The sequence below is a fragment of the Poromitra crassiceps genome, assembly GCF_964638095.1.
Source record: "Poromitra crassiceps genome assembly, chromosome: 2".
NCBI lineage: Eukaryota > Metazoa > Chordata > Actinopteri > Beryciformes > Melamphaidae > Poromitra > Poromitra crassiceps.
The window spans coordinates 7,379,100-7,395,532 of record NC_139624.1 but is presented as its reverse complement, the minus strand read 5'-3'; the positions used below and the strand labels follow the sequence as shown (position 1 = coordinate 7,395,532).

Genomic DNA, 16,433 nt, shown 5'->3' with positions numbered 1-16,433 from the left:
CTGGTGCTGTATGCTGCACTGGCCTCTGTCACTATAGCTGTTAGCTGGTGCTGTATGCTGCGCTGGCCTCTGTCACTATAGCTGTTAGCGGGTGTTGTATGCTGCACTGGCCTCTGTCACTATAGCCGTTAGCTGGTGCTGTATGCTGCGCTGGCCTCTGTCACTATAGCTGTTAGCTGGTGCTGTATGCTGCACTGGGATCTGTCACTATAGCTGTTAGCTGGTGCTGTATGCTGCACTGGGATCTGTCACTATAGCTGTTAGCTGGTGCTTTATGCTGCGCTGGCCTCTGTCACTATAGCTGTTAGCTGGTGCTGTATGCTGCACTGGCCTCTGTCACTATAGCTGTTAGCTGGTGCTGTATGCTGCGCTGGCCTCTGTCACTATAGCTGTTAGCTGGTGCTGTATGCTGCGCTGGCCTCTGTCACTATAGCTGTTAGCTGGTGCTGTATGCTGCACTGGCCTCTGTCACTATAGATTTCAAGATTCAAGATTCAAGATTCAAGATTTTTATTGTCACTCCATGGTACAAGTACCACGTGTGAAATTCTTGTGCAGTGGACTCCGTTTACGACATAGTACAAATAGGCAACAGCAATAAGTAATAGGCAATAAGAAATAGGCATCAATAAGCAATAAGACAGCAATAAGGCAATAAGAAATAGGCATCTTATAAGCAATAAGACAAGTCGGTGGCTTATACGACAGTGGCATATTCATTGCACATAGGTGCAATATAGGTGCATATAGCTGTTAGCTGGTGCTGTATGCTGCACTGGGAGCTGTCACTATAGCTGTTAGCTGGTGCTGTATGCTGCACTGGCCTCTGTCACTATAGCTGTTAGCTGGTGCTGTATGCTGCACTGGCCTCTGTCACTATAGCTGTTAGCTGGTGCTGTATGCTGCACTGGGCTCTGTCACTATAGCTGTTAGCTGGTGCTGTATGCTGCACTGGGCTCTGTCACTATAGCTGTTAGCTGGTGCTGTATGCTGCACTGGCCTCTGTCACTATAGCCGTTAGCTGGTGCTGTATGCTGCACTGGCCTCTGTCACTATAGCTGTTAGCTGGTGCTGTATGCTGCGCTGGCCTCTGTCACTATAGCTGTTAGCTGGTGCTGTATGCTGCACTGGCCTCTGTCACTATAGCCGTTAGCTGGTGCTGTATGCTGCACTGGCCTCTGTCACTATAGCCGTTAGCTGGTGCTGTATGCTGCACTGGCCTCTGTCACTATAGCCGTTAGCTGGTGCTGTATGCTGCACTGGCCTCTGTCACTATAGCCGTTAGCTGGTGCTGTATGCTGCGCTGGCCTCTGTCACTATAGCTGTTAGCTGGTGCTGTATGCTGCGCTGGCCTCTGTCACTATAGCTGTTAGCTGGTGCTGTATGCTGCGCTGGCCTCTGTCACTATAGCTGTTAGCTGGTGCTGTATGCTGCGCTGGCCTCTGTCACTATAGCTGTTAGCTGGTGCTGTATGCTGCACTGGCCTCTGTCACTATAGCTGTTAGCTGGTGCTGTATGCTGCGCTGGCCTCTGTCACTATAGCTGTTAGCTGGTGCTGTATGCTGCGCTGGCCTCTGTCACTATAGCTGTTAGCTGGTGCTGTATGCTGCACTGGCCTCTGTCACTATAGCTGTTAGCTGGTGCTGTATGCTGCACTGGCCTCTGTCACTATAGCTGTTAGCTGGTGCTGTATGCTGCGCTGGCCTCTGTCACTATAGCTGTTAGCTGGTGCTGTATGCTGCACTGGCCTCTGTCACTATAGCTGTTAGCTGGTGCTGTATGCTGCACTGGCCTCTGTCACTATAGCTGTTAGCTGGTGCTGTATGCTGCACTGGCCTCTGTCACTATAGCTGTTAGCTGGTGCTGTATGCTGCACTGGGATCTGTCACTATAGCTGTTAGCTGGTGCTGTATGCTGCGCTGGCCTCTGTCACTATAGCTGTTAGCTGGTGCTGTATGCTGCACTGGCCTCTGTCACTATAGCTGTTAGCTGGTGCTGTATGCTGCACTGGCCTCTGTCACTATAGCTGTTAGCTGGTGCTGTATGCTGCACTGGCCTCTGTCACTATAGCTGTTAGCTGGTGCTGTATGCTGCGCTGGGCTCTGTCACTATAGCTGTTAGCTGGTGATGTATGCTGCACTGGGATCTGTCACTATAGCTGTTAGCTGGTGCTGTATGCTGCGCTGGCCTCTGTCACTAGGCGTTAGCTGGTGCTGTATGCTGCGCTGGGCTCTGTCACTATAGCTGTTAGCTGGTGATGTATGCTGCACTGGCCTCTGTCACTATAGCTGTTAGCTGGTGCTGTATGCTGCACTGGGCTCTGTCAGTATAGCTGTTAGCTGGTGCTGTATGCTGCACTGGGATCTGTCACTAGCTGTTAGCTGGTGCTGTATGCTGCACTGGGATCTGTCACTATAGCTGTTAGCTGGTGCTGTATGCTGCACTGGGATCTGTCACTAGCTGTTAGCTGGTGCTGTATGCTGCACTGGGATCTGTCACTATAGCTGTTAGCTGGTGCTGTATGCTGCACTGGGATCTGTCACTATAGCTGTTAGCCGGTGCTGTATGCTGCACTGGCCTCTGTCACTATAGCTGTTAGCTGGTGCTGTATGCTGCACTGGCCTCTGTCACTATAGCTGTTAGCTGGTGCTGTATGCTGCACTGGCCTCTGTCACTATAGCTGTTAGCTGGTGCTGTATGCTGCACTGGGATCTGTCACTATAGCTGTTAGCCGGTGCTGTATGCTGCACTGGCCTCTGTCACTATAGCTGTTAGCTTGTGCTGTATGCTGCACTGGCCTCTGTCACTATAGCTGTTAGCTTGTGCTGTATGCTGCGCTGGGATCTGTCACTATAGCTGCTAGCTGGTGTTGTATGCTGCACTGGCCTCTGTCACTATAGCTGTTAGCTGGTGCTGTATGCTGCACTGGCCTCTGTCACTATAGCTGTTAGCTGGTGCTGTATGCTGCACTGGGATCTGTCACTAGCTGTTAGCTGGTGCTGTATGCTATATTTTTGCTCTGATTATAGCGCCATTATTTGGAATTTAACAGCTAATTACGGTAAATGGGAACGACTCCTTTTTGGAGCCAGCTTCAAGTGGCCATTCGAGGAACTACAGCTGTTATCACTTCTGCATAGGCTGTCCAAAGCCGAGCTGGCCGCCTGGTGCAGTCACATGTCCTCCCAGCTCCTTAACCTTGACTAAACTCCAGTTCTGGGTTTCCAGTCCCGAGGACTCTCCTGTCCTTCAGCGAGACCTTGGACAGGACATTTTAATTGCTTATGGTCCCAGTGGGAGACAGTGGTATTGCACCGGGCAGCTCCCAGGTGTCGATGCATGCCAACTGGAAAGATCATATGTGCTCTGCCAACCGGCCCTGAATAAATGAGGGGTAAAACGCTGTTGGTCTCATGCATTTATACCATCAGTATCTCCCTGTCTGGCTGCTTGGAAACTAGGTTCCACTAAACTTCAGTTCACCTTTCGTGTCCCAACACTCACACCATTGTCTCCTCCCCATTCGCCTCCAGCGTTTCAGCACAACCTTGACCTGAAATCGACGGCTGACTTCACTCTGCGGCATTGAATGTATTACATGAGCTCTTTCACTAACACCTTCCAATGTTACAATGTTACATGTTACAATGTTACATGAGCTTTTCACTACACCTTCCAATGTTACAATTAGGGATGGGTACCGAACTCGGTACTTTTACAGGCACCGACCGAAATACGTCGGTACTGCCCCGTACCAGTTCACATATAAACGAACGGTACCAAATTTCGGTACTTGAACGCAACTGAGTAATAGAAAGAGAGTGGGTAAAATAGAAATTCCGACGGAACCTTAAGGCAACACGGGAGAGCGCGTTACGTCAATACGTCACTCTACCTGAAGATCCTGAAAGCAAAACAGGGCCAGCCGAAAGCTGTGGCTACACTTTACCAAGATAGACTCAGACAACACCGGTTGCAACATTTGTGATGTGAATTGCAAAGCTGACTAGGGAAACACCTCAAACTTGAGGAAGCATGGTCAAACACAAGATGTATTTAGCTAAATGCTGAAGACTGTAACGTGTTAGATAACCTGAGTGAATGAAGCAGACACCGCACGGCAGCTAACGTTAGCCACCTCCTCAGCTCGTCACCTGTAACGTTAGCTGAAGTCTTGCAGGAGGATGATGACGGAACTTGAGAGAGGCATCGACTTCTACAACATCAGGTAACGTTATTTAATTTGCTAGCGTTAGCTGGATAAGTTGTTTCACTGCCGTTGTGGTTGTTAGATAACAGGGCTTTTCACTGTCTTCTTGGCTGAGTTAGCTTTATAGCTTAGCGTTGTTAACGTTCTATAATAATTATCATCAGCTCGTATCACCGACCGTGAGACGTGTTATTTAACGTTGCACTCTTGCTTTCATTGCTAGGTAACCATGTGCCAGTGACAGCCGCACAGGAGGACACGATTCACCCTCTTCTCAGCGGTGGATATGGTTCAGGTAAATTATTATTTTGCATAATGACGAGTGATAATGGGTGTGTTATTCATAGTGTAGCCTAAGCTATGTTACTAACAATCAATTGTCATTTCTATTAAGATGTGCATAGCACTGACACTTCTTTCTATTGATAACACAAATAATGCTTGATGAATCACGATGCCTTTTTTTATTTTCAGATACCACTCAATAAACAGAAGAAACTTTCAGCACTTGGGGAGCTCTTTGAAGATGAAGACCAGGCCCTGCTGGAAGCTGTGTTGGACATCAAGTACTATTTCCCCAACCCCACTAAACTAACCTTGCTGCTACAACTCTTGGTTTGGGAGGGGAGAGGTAGGGAGGTATTGTAGGGAGGAGTTTTATTTTGTCTGGTGCTAAATAAATAATGTGCTAAATAAAGAACAATGTTGAAATTGAGAAGTTTGGACTTTTTTTTTTTTTTACAACTGTAATTTTTTTGTTAATAGAGTGTGTAAAGTACCGAAAATGGTACCGTTTTGGGTACCGTACCGAATTCCAGGTACCGGTACCGTACCGGTATCGGTTCAAATGTGAACGGTACCCATCCCTAGTTACAATGTTACAATGTTGCAAATTATAATGTTACAATGTTACATGTTACATGAGCTTTTCACTACACCTTCCAATGTTACAATGTTACATGTTACATGAGCTTTTCACTACACCTTCCAATGTTACAATGTTACAATGTTACATGAGCTTTTCACTACACCTTAACTCACGTTTCATAGACTGTGTATGAATATGGACAGAGCCGCGTGACGTCACCCATCGTTTTGTGGAGCCAGAAGCAGACTAAATGAACATTCTGCTGTGTTGAAGAAGACTTGGAACTGGTGATTGAGGCCATAAACTCATTAGGAAAGTGTTTACTGAGGTCATAAAACAAGCGAGAACTAGGGTCATTCTCCCATTGACTTCTATACAATCTGACTTCTTTTTGCAGCCCCCTGCTGGCCATGATAAAGAATGCAGGTATAAGGCACTTCCTCATCGGCTTCATTTTTCAGCCACGGAGGATGCCGCTTGGCTTTTTCCTGCTGCAGAGCACAAATTATCACAATATAATCATGGGATTGTTGATAAATTTCCGGCCAAAACTTTGCACTGTTTTTCAATTTCAAGACCTCTCTGCTCTCACACCTGTCTCTGATAGGGCTGGTTCAGCATGGTGATGTTGGAGGCGTGGCCTCTCTGCTCTCACACCTGTCTCTGATAGGGCTGGTTCAGCATGGTGATGTTGGAGGCGTGGCCTCTCTGCTCTCACACCTGTCTCTGATAGGGCTGGTTCAGCATGGTGATGTTGGAGGCGTGGCCTCTCTGCTCTCACACCTGTCTCTGATAGGGCTGGTTCAGCATGGTGATGCTGGAGGCGTGGCCTCTCTGCTCTCACACCTGTCTCTGATAGGGCTGGTTCAGCATGGTGATGCTGGAGGCGTGGCCTCTCTGCTCTCACACCTGTCTCTGATAGGGCTGGTTCAGCATGGTGATGCTGGAGGCGTGGCCTCTCTGCTCTCACACCTGTCTCTGATAGGGCTGGTTCAGCATGGTGATGCTGGAGGCGTGGCCTCTCTGCTCTCACACCTGTCTCTGATAGGGCTGGTTCAGCATGGTGATGCTGGAGGCGTGGCCTCTCTGCTCTCACACCTGTCTCTGATAGGGCTGGTTCAGCATGGTGATGCTGGAGGCGTGGCCTCTCTGCTCTCACACCTGTCTCTGATAGGGCTGGTTCAGCATGGTGATGCTGGAGGCGTGGCCTCTCTGCTCTCACACCTGTCTCTGATAGGGCTGGTTCAGCATGGTGATGCTGGAGGCGTGGCCTCTCTGTTCTCACACCTGTCTCTGATAGGGCTGGTTCAGCATGGTGATGTTGGAGGCGTGGCCTCTCTGCTCTCACACCTGTCTCTGATAGGGCTGGTTCAGCATGGTGATGTTGGAGGCGTGGCCTCTCTGCTCTCACACCTGTCTCTGATAGGGCTGGTTCAGCATGGTGATGTTGGAGGCGTGGCCTCTCTGCTCTCACACCTGTCTCTGATAGGGCTGGTTCAGCATGGTGATGCTGGAGGCGTGGCCTCTCTGCTCTCACACCTGTCTCTGATAGGGCTGGTTCAGCATGGTGATGCTGGAGGCGTGGCCTCTCTGCTCTCACACCTGTCTCTGATAGGGCTGGTTCAGCATGGTGATGCTGGAGGCGTGGCCTCTCTGCTCTCACACCTGTCTCTGATAGGGCTGGTTCAGCATGGTGATGCTGGAGGCGTGGCCTCTCTGCTCTCACACCTGTCTCTGATAGGGCTGGTTCAGCATGGTGATGCTGGAGGCGTGGCTGTCTATCACTGGGCTACATAAGTAAGTCTGCAAGCTGAGACCGGCGTCAGATCGTTAAACTGCGAGTGGGAGAACTTCCCCTTTCGCTTGTGGGTCAGTCCAGACAAACCACAGTACTTTGTATTGTATTCTTCTTCTTCATAGTCTAGATCTAGTTAAAGTTCTCATTAGCTGCTCTACTCTCCTTTCACAGACACTCCTGCCACTGGTCGTTGGCTCTGCCCAGATGCCTCCAACTCGTCAGCCGACAGCCTCGAACCTGGGACCTCTGCTGGGTCGGGCTCCACCCTTTCGGCCCCGCAACAGCCAAGCCACAACAAAATCCTCAGCCCTCCAAAGGCCAAGACAACACTACAGCTGCAGCTGAACTTCTTAGTGCCCCATCTAAACCAACCTTCATTCTCAGTAAAAAAAAAATAAAAAAATAAAAATGAACTCTGTCTGCTTTTCCGTGTCTGCTTGTTGAGGTTTTTTGTCCCGGTCTGAATCATGACAGCGTCATCCTCAAGCTATAGCAGTTTTATTATACATGTAACAGTATTTTGCATGATACTGTACATACTCTCTTGACTCCATGTTGGATCTCTAATTAGCTTACTTTTCAATTAGGAAAATGCGTATAATTGCAGCAAACACATTTGAGAATGGGTCAATTTGATGTAATTCATTTTTATGTTTTTGGCCAAAACCACCCAAACGACAGGTCAAACAGTATTAATGGAGCCATTGGGAGAAATATGTGATTGAACAGGGAAATACGGGTAAGTATTGGGGCTGGGTATCGTTTAAACAAGTACAATGCCAGGACCCGGACCAGTACCAATACCAGTACCAGTACCATTACCAGTACCAGTACCCTTAAAGTGATACTGATACCAAGAGTACTTCATTCGAGCACTTTTTCCCCTACCTCATTCAATCATGTCAATTTGAGCATTTTGGTGTCATCTCGGCACACTGAACTACCAACTCCGTGACATACTGTGCACCACGCTCATCCTCACCACCACAGACTGTATGGGTTGTAGCGGGGGCCAATCACATGTCGCATTAAATCAGCGATTGGCTGCGAGTAAAACCATACAAATAGTCATTTTTTCTAGATCTGTGGACAAAAAGGATTGAATGCAGTTTGACTGGAGAAGTTTTTATCCTACTTGGTACTGGGTTATTTTTTTGGTCGATACCTTAAAGGTGTCGAGTAGCGATACCCAGCCCCAGTAAGTATGTATGTGACGTGAAGATGGGTCGGTGCTGAGAAAGAGCATGTGCGCTCAGCAAACTCTTCCTGACAGAAACACACACTCACCCATGCTTTGGCAGGTCCGGACGCACACGGTGCGTCTCAGGATCTCGTACACCTGAGGAAAATGAGATACGGTCAGACAGAAGCCCCGGACCAACACATCAGATGGACCGGACCAACACGTCAGATGGACCGGACCATCACATCAGATGGACCGGATCGTCACATCAGATGGACCTGACCATCACGTCAGATGGACCGGACCATCACGTCAGATAGACCAGACCATCACGTCAGATAGACCAGACCATCACGTCAGATAGACCAGACCATCACGTCAGATAGACCAGACCATCACGTCAGATAGACCAGACCATCACGTCAGATAGACCAGACCATCACGTCAGATAGACCAGACCGTCACGTCAGATAGACCAGACCATCACGTCAGATAGACCAGACCGTCACGTCAGATAGACCAGACCGTCACGTCAGATGGACCTGACCATCACATCAGATGGACCTGACCATCACATCAGATGGACCGGACCATCACGTCAGATAGACCAGACCATCACGTCAGATGGACCTGACCATCACATCAGATGGACCGGACCATCACGTCAGATGGACCGGACCATCACGTCAGATAGACCAGTCCATCACGTCAGATGGACCGGACCAACACATCAGATGGACCGGACCGTCACATCAGATGGACCAGACCATCACGTCAGATAGACCAGACCATCACGTCAGATGGACCTGACCATCACGTCAGATGGACCTGACCATCACGTCAGATAGACCTGACCATCACATCAGATGGACCGGACCATCACGTCAGATAGACCTGACCATCACATCAGATGGACCAGACCATCACGTCAGATAGACCTGACCATCACGTCAGATGGACCGGACCATCACGTCAGATAGACCTGACCATCACGTCAGATAGACCTGACCATCACGTCAGATGGACCAGACCATCACGTCAGATAGACCTGACCATCACGTCAGATGGACCGGACCATCACGTCAGATAGACCAGACCATCACGTCAGATAGACCAGACCATCACGTCAGATGGACCGGACCATCACGTCAGATAGACCAGACCATCACGTCAGATGGACCGGACCATCACGTCAGATGGACCTGACCATCACGTCAGATGGACCTGACCATCACGTCAGATGGACCTGACCATCACGTCAGATGGACCTGACCATCACGTCAGATGGACCAGACCATCACGTCAGATGGACCAGACCATCACGTCAGATAGACCAGACCATCACGTCAGATAGACCAGACCATCACGTCAGATGGACCGGAGCATCACGTCAGATAGACCAGACCATCACGTCAGATGGACCGGACCATCACGTCAGATGGACCTGACCATCACGTCAGATGGACCTGACCATCACGTCAGATGGACCTGACCATCACGTCAGATGGACCTGACCATCACGTCAGATGGACCAGACCATCACGTCAGATGGACCAGACCATCACGTCAGATGGACCTGACCATCACGTCAGATGGACCTGACCATCACGTCAGATGGTAGAGAGAAAGACTGTTAAATGTGAATGAACACTTACTATTCGAGCCCGCGTGGCGTTGTCAAAGAACGTCTCTTTAGATTTGATGTTGTACCTGAGAGAAACACAAGCAGGGAATACATCACTATGTATGAATGTATGTGTCTGAGAATGTGGATGTGGTTATGGATATGTGTGTTTGCATTTGTGTGACTGTTATGTGGCATATTAGAGACCATAAATAACTAGTTAGAGGGATACACTGACATTTTGAGAGTTTGGCCTGTTGGTTAACATGCAATGGCTATTTTACTGCACAGGTCATGTGGCAATTGAAACAATTTCCCAACAAGAGCATTATGCATTTGGCGACCATGGCAAGGAAAAAGACCCCTTTAACGGGGTAAAATACAACGTTTTTACTTCCGTTGTGCACACTAAATACTGTACTGGGTAATGGCATGTGTGTGTGTGTGTGTGTGTGTGTGTGTGTGTGTGTGTGTGTGTGTGTGTGTGTGTGTGTGTGTGTGTGTGTGTGTGTGTGCGTGCGTGCGTGCGTGCGTGCGTGCGTGCATGCGTTCCTGTGTGCATATGTGTGTGTGTGTGCATCCGTGCTTGTGTGCGTGCGTGTGTGTGTGTGTGTGTGTGTGTCTCTCTCTCTCTTTCTCTCACAGGTGCAGCTTGTCCCTGGAGAAGCAGTGTGAGAGCAGCTTGGTGCGGCCGTGGTCCTGATGCTGCGGCACGTTGGGCTGGAAAGGCTGGTTGAGTTTCCTCCAGGCTGTGTTCATGCTGGCACTGAAGCCACTCTCCTCCTTCAGCTCATAACTCTGAAACACACACAAGAGCAAAAAGCAGTCTGTGATGAGCATCACTATTCAGTGATGAACTGTTCAGTTGAACTCACTTTCCCTCAGCCTGCCTCGGCTGCTTCAACTGCAGTGATTTACTACATTAGAGTGCCTTTTGACAATCTCCAGACTCCAGAGACCAGGTGTGAGCTTGTTGCATTCAGCTGTGGGTTTTACATATAAGTGGAGAGAGCGATAGTGGTAATCAGTGTTGGGGGTAACGCGCTACAAACACGTTACAAGCAATATGTTACTTTTAGCATTAACAAAGTAATATAACACTTCACTAATGATGGTGTCACATGTACACTAAATTTGAGATACAGACTGATTCCGTTAAATGTTTTACATCAGATTTATTTCATCCCCTCCCAACTACATGGGTTCAATTCTAATCTCTCAGCCCTCTGTTTTAGATGTTTTCCTTCATTCCACCTGGCATTGTAATAAGCTGGCAGGGGGTTTGTGATGCTCTATCCACAATTCATAATATCACTTTTCCAATGGATCTTGACCTTCTGGGCAACTTGTCAAACTCCAACCTTACACATAGTCACTGCATCAAGTTTACAGAACTCCTCCTGGTCATCATTGCCAAAAAAAAATACCACAGTGAAAAGGGAATCTGATCTCCCATTGCCAATTGCAATGTGGCTCTCAGAAGTGAAGAGCTGCATACCTCTGGTATTAAGGAATAAGATCCATATTTTATATCAAATCTGGCAGCCCTTTCTCAGCTACATGGAGGATCTTCCATGCCACATGATTGAATCGGAATGATCTCTCTATTTTGCTGATATCTCTCAATGTATTTGTACTTATTTCTGTCTCTTTATTATCTTATTTATTCGTTTTTGCTTTGTCTTTACTGTGAATATTTCTGTACTGCCATTGTATATGTTTTACATTTCGAAAAAAGTAAAATAAAACATATAAAACAATTCACTAATAAAATGTCACCGCCACTGCCAAAAATTCAACCAAACCAGGAAGAAAATGGATGTAGTTTGAATGCAGACTAACATTATTGTAGCTGCATACAGTAGATTGAACAGCGCTAATCAATAAGAGGTAAGGGTGGACCCGAGTATTCTACTATTTGCATATTCGTTCGTTGGGTAGGTTGACGGTTTTCAATTTTGGGATTTGGATATTCTTTTTCTTTTTTGCTAAATGTAGGCAATCGTTAGGACCGCAGGAATATTCCGTTGTCTCTCCATTCAATACCCAGCAGTTTGCCTTGATGACATGCCGTGTAACCTATACACAACAGGGCTACACACGGTAAATAATGGTAAATACGCAGCACAATACCCGTCCTGGTAAACAGAAGAAGATTGGGATATTAACTTCAAGGCGACTCACTTCTAGAATTGAATGAAATTGTATTCACTACTATCTGCTCTATCTAGCAGCTGATCAGCAGAGGCAGACAGGCTCAAACATGAGGTGATTGACAGCTCTATAATTTGCATAATAGCAGGGGATGGAAACGCGAATAATTTCGCATTTTCTTTTGCCGACTTTCTGAAAATTCGATAAAAATTTGGAAACCCAACTACTGTGAAAGGCACATGTTGCAGCGCTATGCCATCCATGTGAGTCCCCATGTTGTCCCCACATTGTCCCCACATTGTCCCCACGTTGTCCCCACGTTGAACGTCTCTCTGTGCGAAATGGCAGCTCTAGAAGGAAGCCCTCGCTCTTTGACTCTGAGGGACTGACACCGAAACCTGACTTTTACCAAAGTTTTACATCCTGAAACTTTTTCTGAGATCAAACTCCACTGGAGCTGCTGGAGACATCGGCGCGTCTTAATAAGGTGGAATAAAACGTCTCTAGGAGACACTGCCACACGGCGATGATCTGACCTTCTTGGTGGGAACTTTGATCTTGAGGAACTCGGCCTCTCGGCTCAGGACGGGCCAGGGGGCGTGGAGACGGGTGAAGCTGGGCCCGTGGGTCTTCAGCTGCAAAACAAACACACAAAAAACAGTTAACAATACAATTACACACGTCATAAAATAGCGGGATTTTACAAAGTACAACCAAGGCATTGCACTTGTCCCGGCATTGGATTAGTGCATGTTGGGTCAACATTTCCCCAATCTATAATCTATAATATATATATAACCTATAAAAATGTATGCAGCTTTTCCACCATATGGTGCCGGCTCAGCTCGACTCTACGTGCGTTTGATAGCACCGCTTTCCACTGGCGATAGTACCCCTTCAATGTGCCCACCCCCCAACAACCGGTCGTCATAGTAACGATAGTACCCCTTCAATGTGCCCACCCCCCAACAACCGGTCGTCATAGTAATGATAGTACCCCTTCAATGTGCCCACCCCCTACAACCGGTCGTCATAGTAACGATAGTACCCCTTCAATGTGCCCACCCCCCAACAACCGGTCGTCATAGTAACGATAGTACCCCTTCAATGTGCCCACCCCCCAACAACCGGTCGTCATAGTAACGATAGTACCCCTTCAATGTGCCCACCACCCACAACCGGTCGTCATAGTAACGATAGTACCCCTTCAATGTGCCCACCCCCCACAACCGGTCGTCATAGTAACGATAGTACCCCTTCAATGTGCCCACCACCCACAACCGGTCGTCATAGTAACGATAGTACCCCTTCAATGTGCCCACCCCCCACAACCGGTCGTCATAGTAACGATAGTACCCCTTCAATGTGCCCACCCCCCACAACCGGTCGTCATAGTAACGATAGTACCCCTTCAATGTGCCCACCCCCCAACAACCGGTCGTCATAGTAATGATAGTACCCCTTCACTGTGCCCACCCCCCCAACAACCGGTCGTCATAGTAACGATAGTACCCCTTCAATGTGCCCACCCCCCACAACCGGTCGTCATAGTAACGATAGTACCCCTTCAATGTGCCCACCCCCCACAACCGGTCGTCATAGTAACGATAGTACCCCTTCAATGTGCCCACCCCCCACAACCTCATAGACATAGAGCAGATAGCATGCAAGCGCGGCTGTGGTGAGAGTGAGAGTGTAACCAGAAGCGCAGGACACAGCGAAGCCAGCGGGGGACGACAGCCAGGTAACCTAACCCTCCAGGTAAGAGAGGGGGAGGGGTCGTTGAGAAACCTGAAACGATTCCCTTTCTCCTCTCTCGACTCCTAACTCTCCTGCGATCTTTCGCTCCCCCTCTCCATCCCTCATTCCTCACTGCTGTCCGCTGTTCACTGTCTTACATATTGACTGACTGGCTGATTCACTTACTGTCACCAAAGATACTCTATACACAGACGAGATGACCGTTACACACTGTGCCAATGGTATGAAATGGTATTACACTTCCTGTTTCCTAAGTTGCCGTGGTCACGTGACCCATCCCCCCCCCCCCCCCCCTCCCCATCCCCCGACCTCGTTTGGAAGTGTTGTGACAGTGGATGTGGTGTGGATGGATCAAAGATGCTCTCTCTGGTATAGTGGTTCGATTACTTAGCAGTAGTGATTCAATTTCGTTTCCACCAAAGTGGCTCTCAAAGTGGGGTCCGGGGGCCCCCAGGCATCCTTGGGGTTCCAGGGGGTCCTCAGCAAAAAGGGGGAAAATTTATTTTCACTATAATAACATCCATAAGTAACATCATGACAGAATGTAGGGCTATTTTGGTCACGGGTTTCATACACTTTCTATAATAAAACATCTAAAAGCAAAAAGCTTATCAGTTGGGGTCCCTGGGACAAAATCTTATCAAATGGTCTAATTTGTGTCCGTTTAGAGGTCCTTGATGTGAAAAAGTTTGAGAACCACTGCATACTGCACATACTGTATATTCACTGTATATAACACCCAATTACTTGTGCGTGTGTGTGCGTGTGTGTGTGTGTGTGTGTGTGTGTGTGTGTGTGTGCGTGCGTGTGTGTGTGTGTGTGTGTGTGTGTGGGAAGAGAAAACGAGAATAGGCTATATACGCTATCTTTGTTTTCACTCACTTTTGAAAAACATCAATTAACGGTTTCCTAGCAATTAGAGAGGGGGCATAAAATAGGCCACGCCCATCGTGGGGGGAATCACTGCTAACATTACTGAGCCAATTCCTCTCTAACACAGGTGAGTTGTGTTCATGACATGTGCAGGGTAGTTTGCTCTGTATTGACTGCCAGCCCAGCGTGCAAAAGTAATGAGAAAGCTCATCGACTTGTTAGCCCCTTTTTTTTTTACATTTATTTTGGGCATTTTCTGCTTTATTTGACAGGGGGGTAGAGACAGAGAGAGAGAGAGAGAGAGAGAGAGAGAGAGAGAGAGAGAGAGGAAGGCATGGGAGAGAGAGGGGAGGACATGCAGCAAATGACCGCAGGCCGGTAGGACAGTTAACTTAGCATCCACTATAACAACCCTGTCACATCAGCGTCGCTCAAACTTAGCCTGAAGTGAAAAACAATATTTCAGATTTTTAAATATTAAGTGAAATTAGTCAAGGTCAATTGATTATCTGATAGTAGTGGTAAATACAGAGGTGGAAACTATTCAAGTAAGTCCTACTTGAGTAGTTTGTTTTTAGTTTGGGTTTTGCACGGGGGGGGGGAGTTGTACTTTTTATAATGCTATACTTTTACTCTTGTGTAATTTTAATAATAGATATTCTACTTGACTGTACTTTTAAATGCACACTGAGTAAATGAGTGAATTTAAATGCTTGTTTTGCACACAGCACAAATAGCAGGTCCAGAATCACGTCCGCATTTAGGGCGCCCAAACTGGTGGCTCACGCCAATTGAATTGGACAGGTGTAGAGGATCAAAGTGTAACGATCCCTATCGTCACGTTACTTCCCAAATCTCAGTTTCATTTGACCCTGCTGATAGCCAGAGCTAAATGGATGTATGTGATTGTGATATTGCTGCTAGCAGCTGGTCTAGCAAAGGAGAGAAACTCCAAACTGAGCATCCCTGGCTGCATCTGAACCAGCTGTTCAGCATGAAAGACAAGACAGACAAAGACAGGGACAGCTGAGGTAAGACTGACTGGTAACATGTGCTGAATGTGTGCAATGGATTATGGTAAATCATCAACATATAAAACATTTAAAAAGTAACGCAAATGTACTTTTACTCGAGTGCTTTGGATCATTTTAAATAGGCTAGCTTTTTTTTTTTTACTTCAGGCCACTAGGGGGCTAATTTATCAGCTTTATTGGAGTAACATTAATGACAAAAGACATTAATGGAGGCCAATTAAGTTCACTTGGTCAGTGTAGCTTTCCCTCTCTGTTGTGCTCAAATCATTCTTTGGCTCTTTGGCTGATGTCCGTCTCGGAAAAGTTCCTCCTGATTGCCATCTTTGCCCGCTTGTTAGCGATATCGTTTTCCCCCATGGTGGGTGTGGCTTTGGAAGAATACCGAGCTTCGCAGTGTCTGTGTAAGGCGATCACCCCTCCCTCGATGCCTTGTACCACAAGTCACTCTCCCCTAATTTTTCCCACCACTGTCTCTCTCTCTGTCTCTCTCTCTGTCTCTCTCTGTCTCTCTCTAGGCTCTTTCACACCGGCTATGAAAGCCGAAAAATGCACGGAAATTAGGATTCGCGGCTCCGATGTGAAAGGCATGAACACGCGTTGGTGGGTAATTCTTGTACGCCTTTTGTCCCGGCACCAAAGGTTGTCACATCGCCGTATTGGCGGACAACCCGCCTCCACTTGAAAGGTCGTCGCAGCGAGCCGGAAAAGGTGCGAATGGTCAGCTCATTCATAAAAAAATTACAGGGGAAATCACCTCATGTATCAAGAAAGTGACGAGTGAAAGTAAAAAAAGTAGACTGATAGACAGACCTATCTCCACACACCACACTTTGCACTGTGCGAGGCAGCGCTTCATACGAATCGCTCATAAGATCGTGGTGTTTTTGCAATGTCAGCGTAGGTAATTATTATGCATATTAACTTTATT

General features: G+C 47.6%; 1 protein-coding gene across 1 annotated transcript in view; it reads right to left on the bottom strand.

Moving 5' to 3' along the window:
• ano2b (anoctamin 2b) overlaps window positions 1-16,433 on the bottom strand; it is a gene marked incomplete at both ends in the record, with an annotated part of 239,538 nt that overhangs the window by 173,378 nt on the left and 49,727 nt on the right. Inside the window, 4 exons of the mRNA XM_083660718.1 lie at window positions 8,164-8,215; window positions 9,715-9,769; window positions 10,327-10,481; window positions 12,374-12,472. Of these exons, the coding sequence (XP_083516844.1) occupies window positions 8,164-8,215; window positions 9,715-9,769; window positions 10,327-10,481; window positions 12,374-12,472 (361 nt within the window). The remainder of the gene's footprint in view (window positions 1-8,163; window positions 8,216-9,714; window positions 9,770-10,326; window positions 10,482-12,373; window positions 12,473-16,433) is intronic.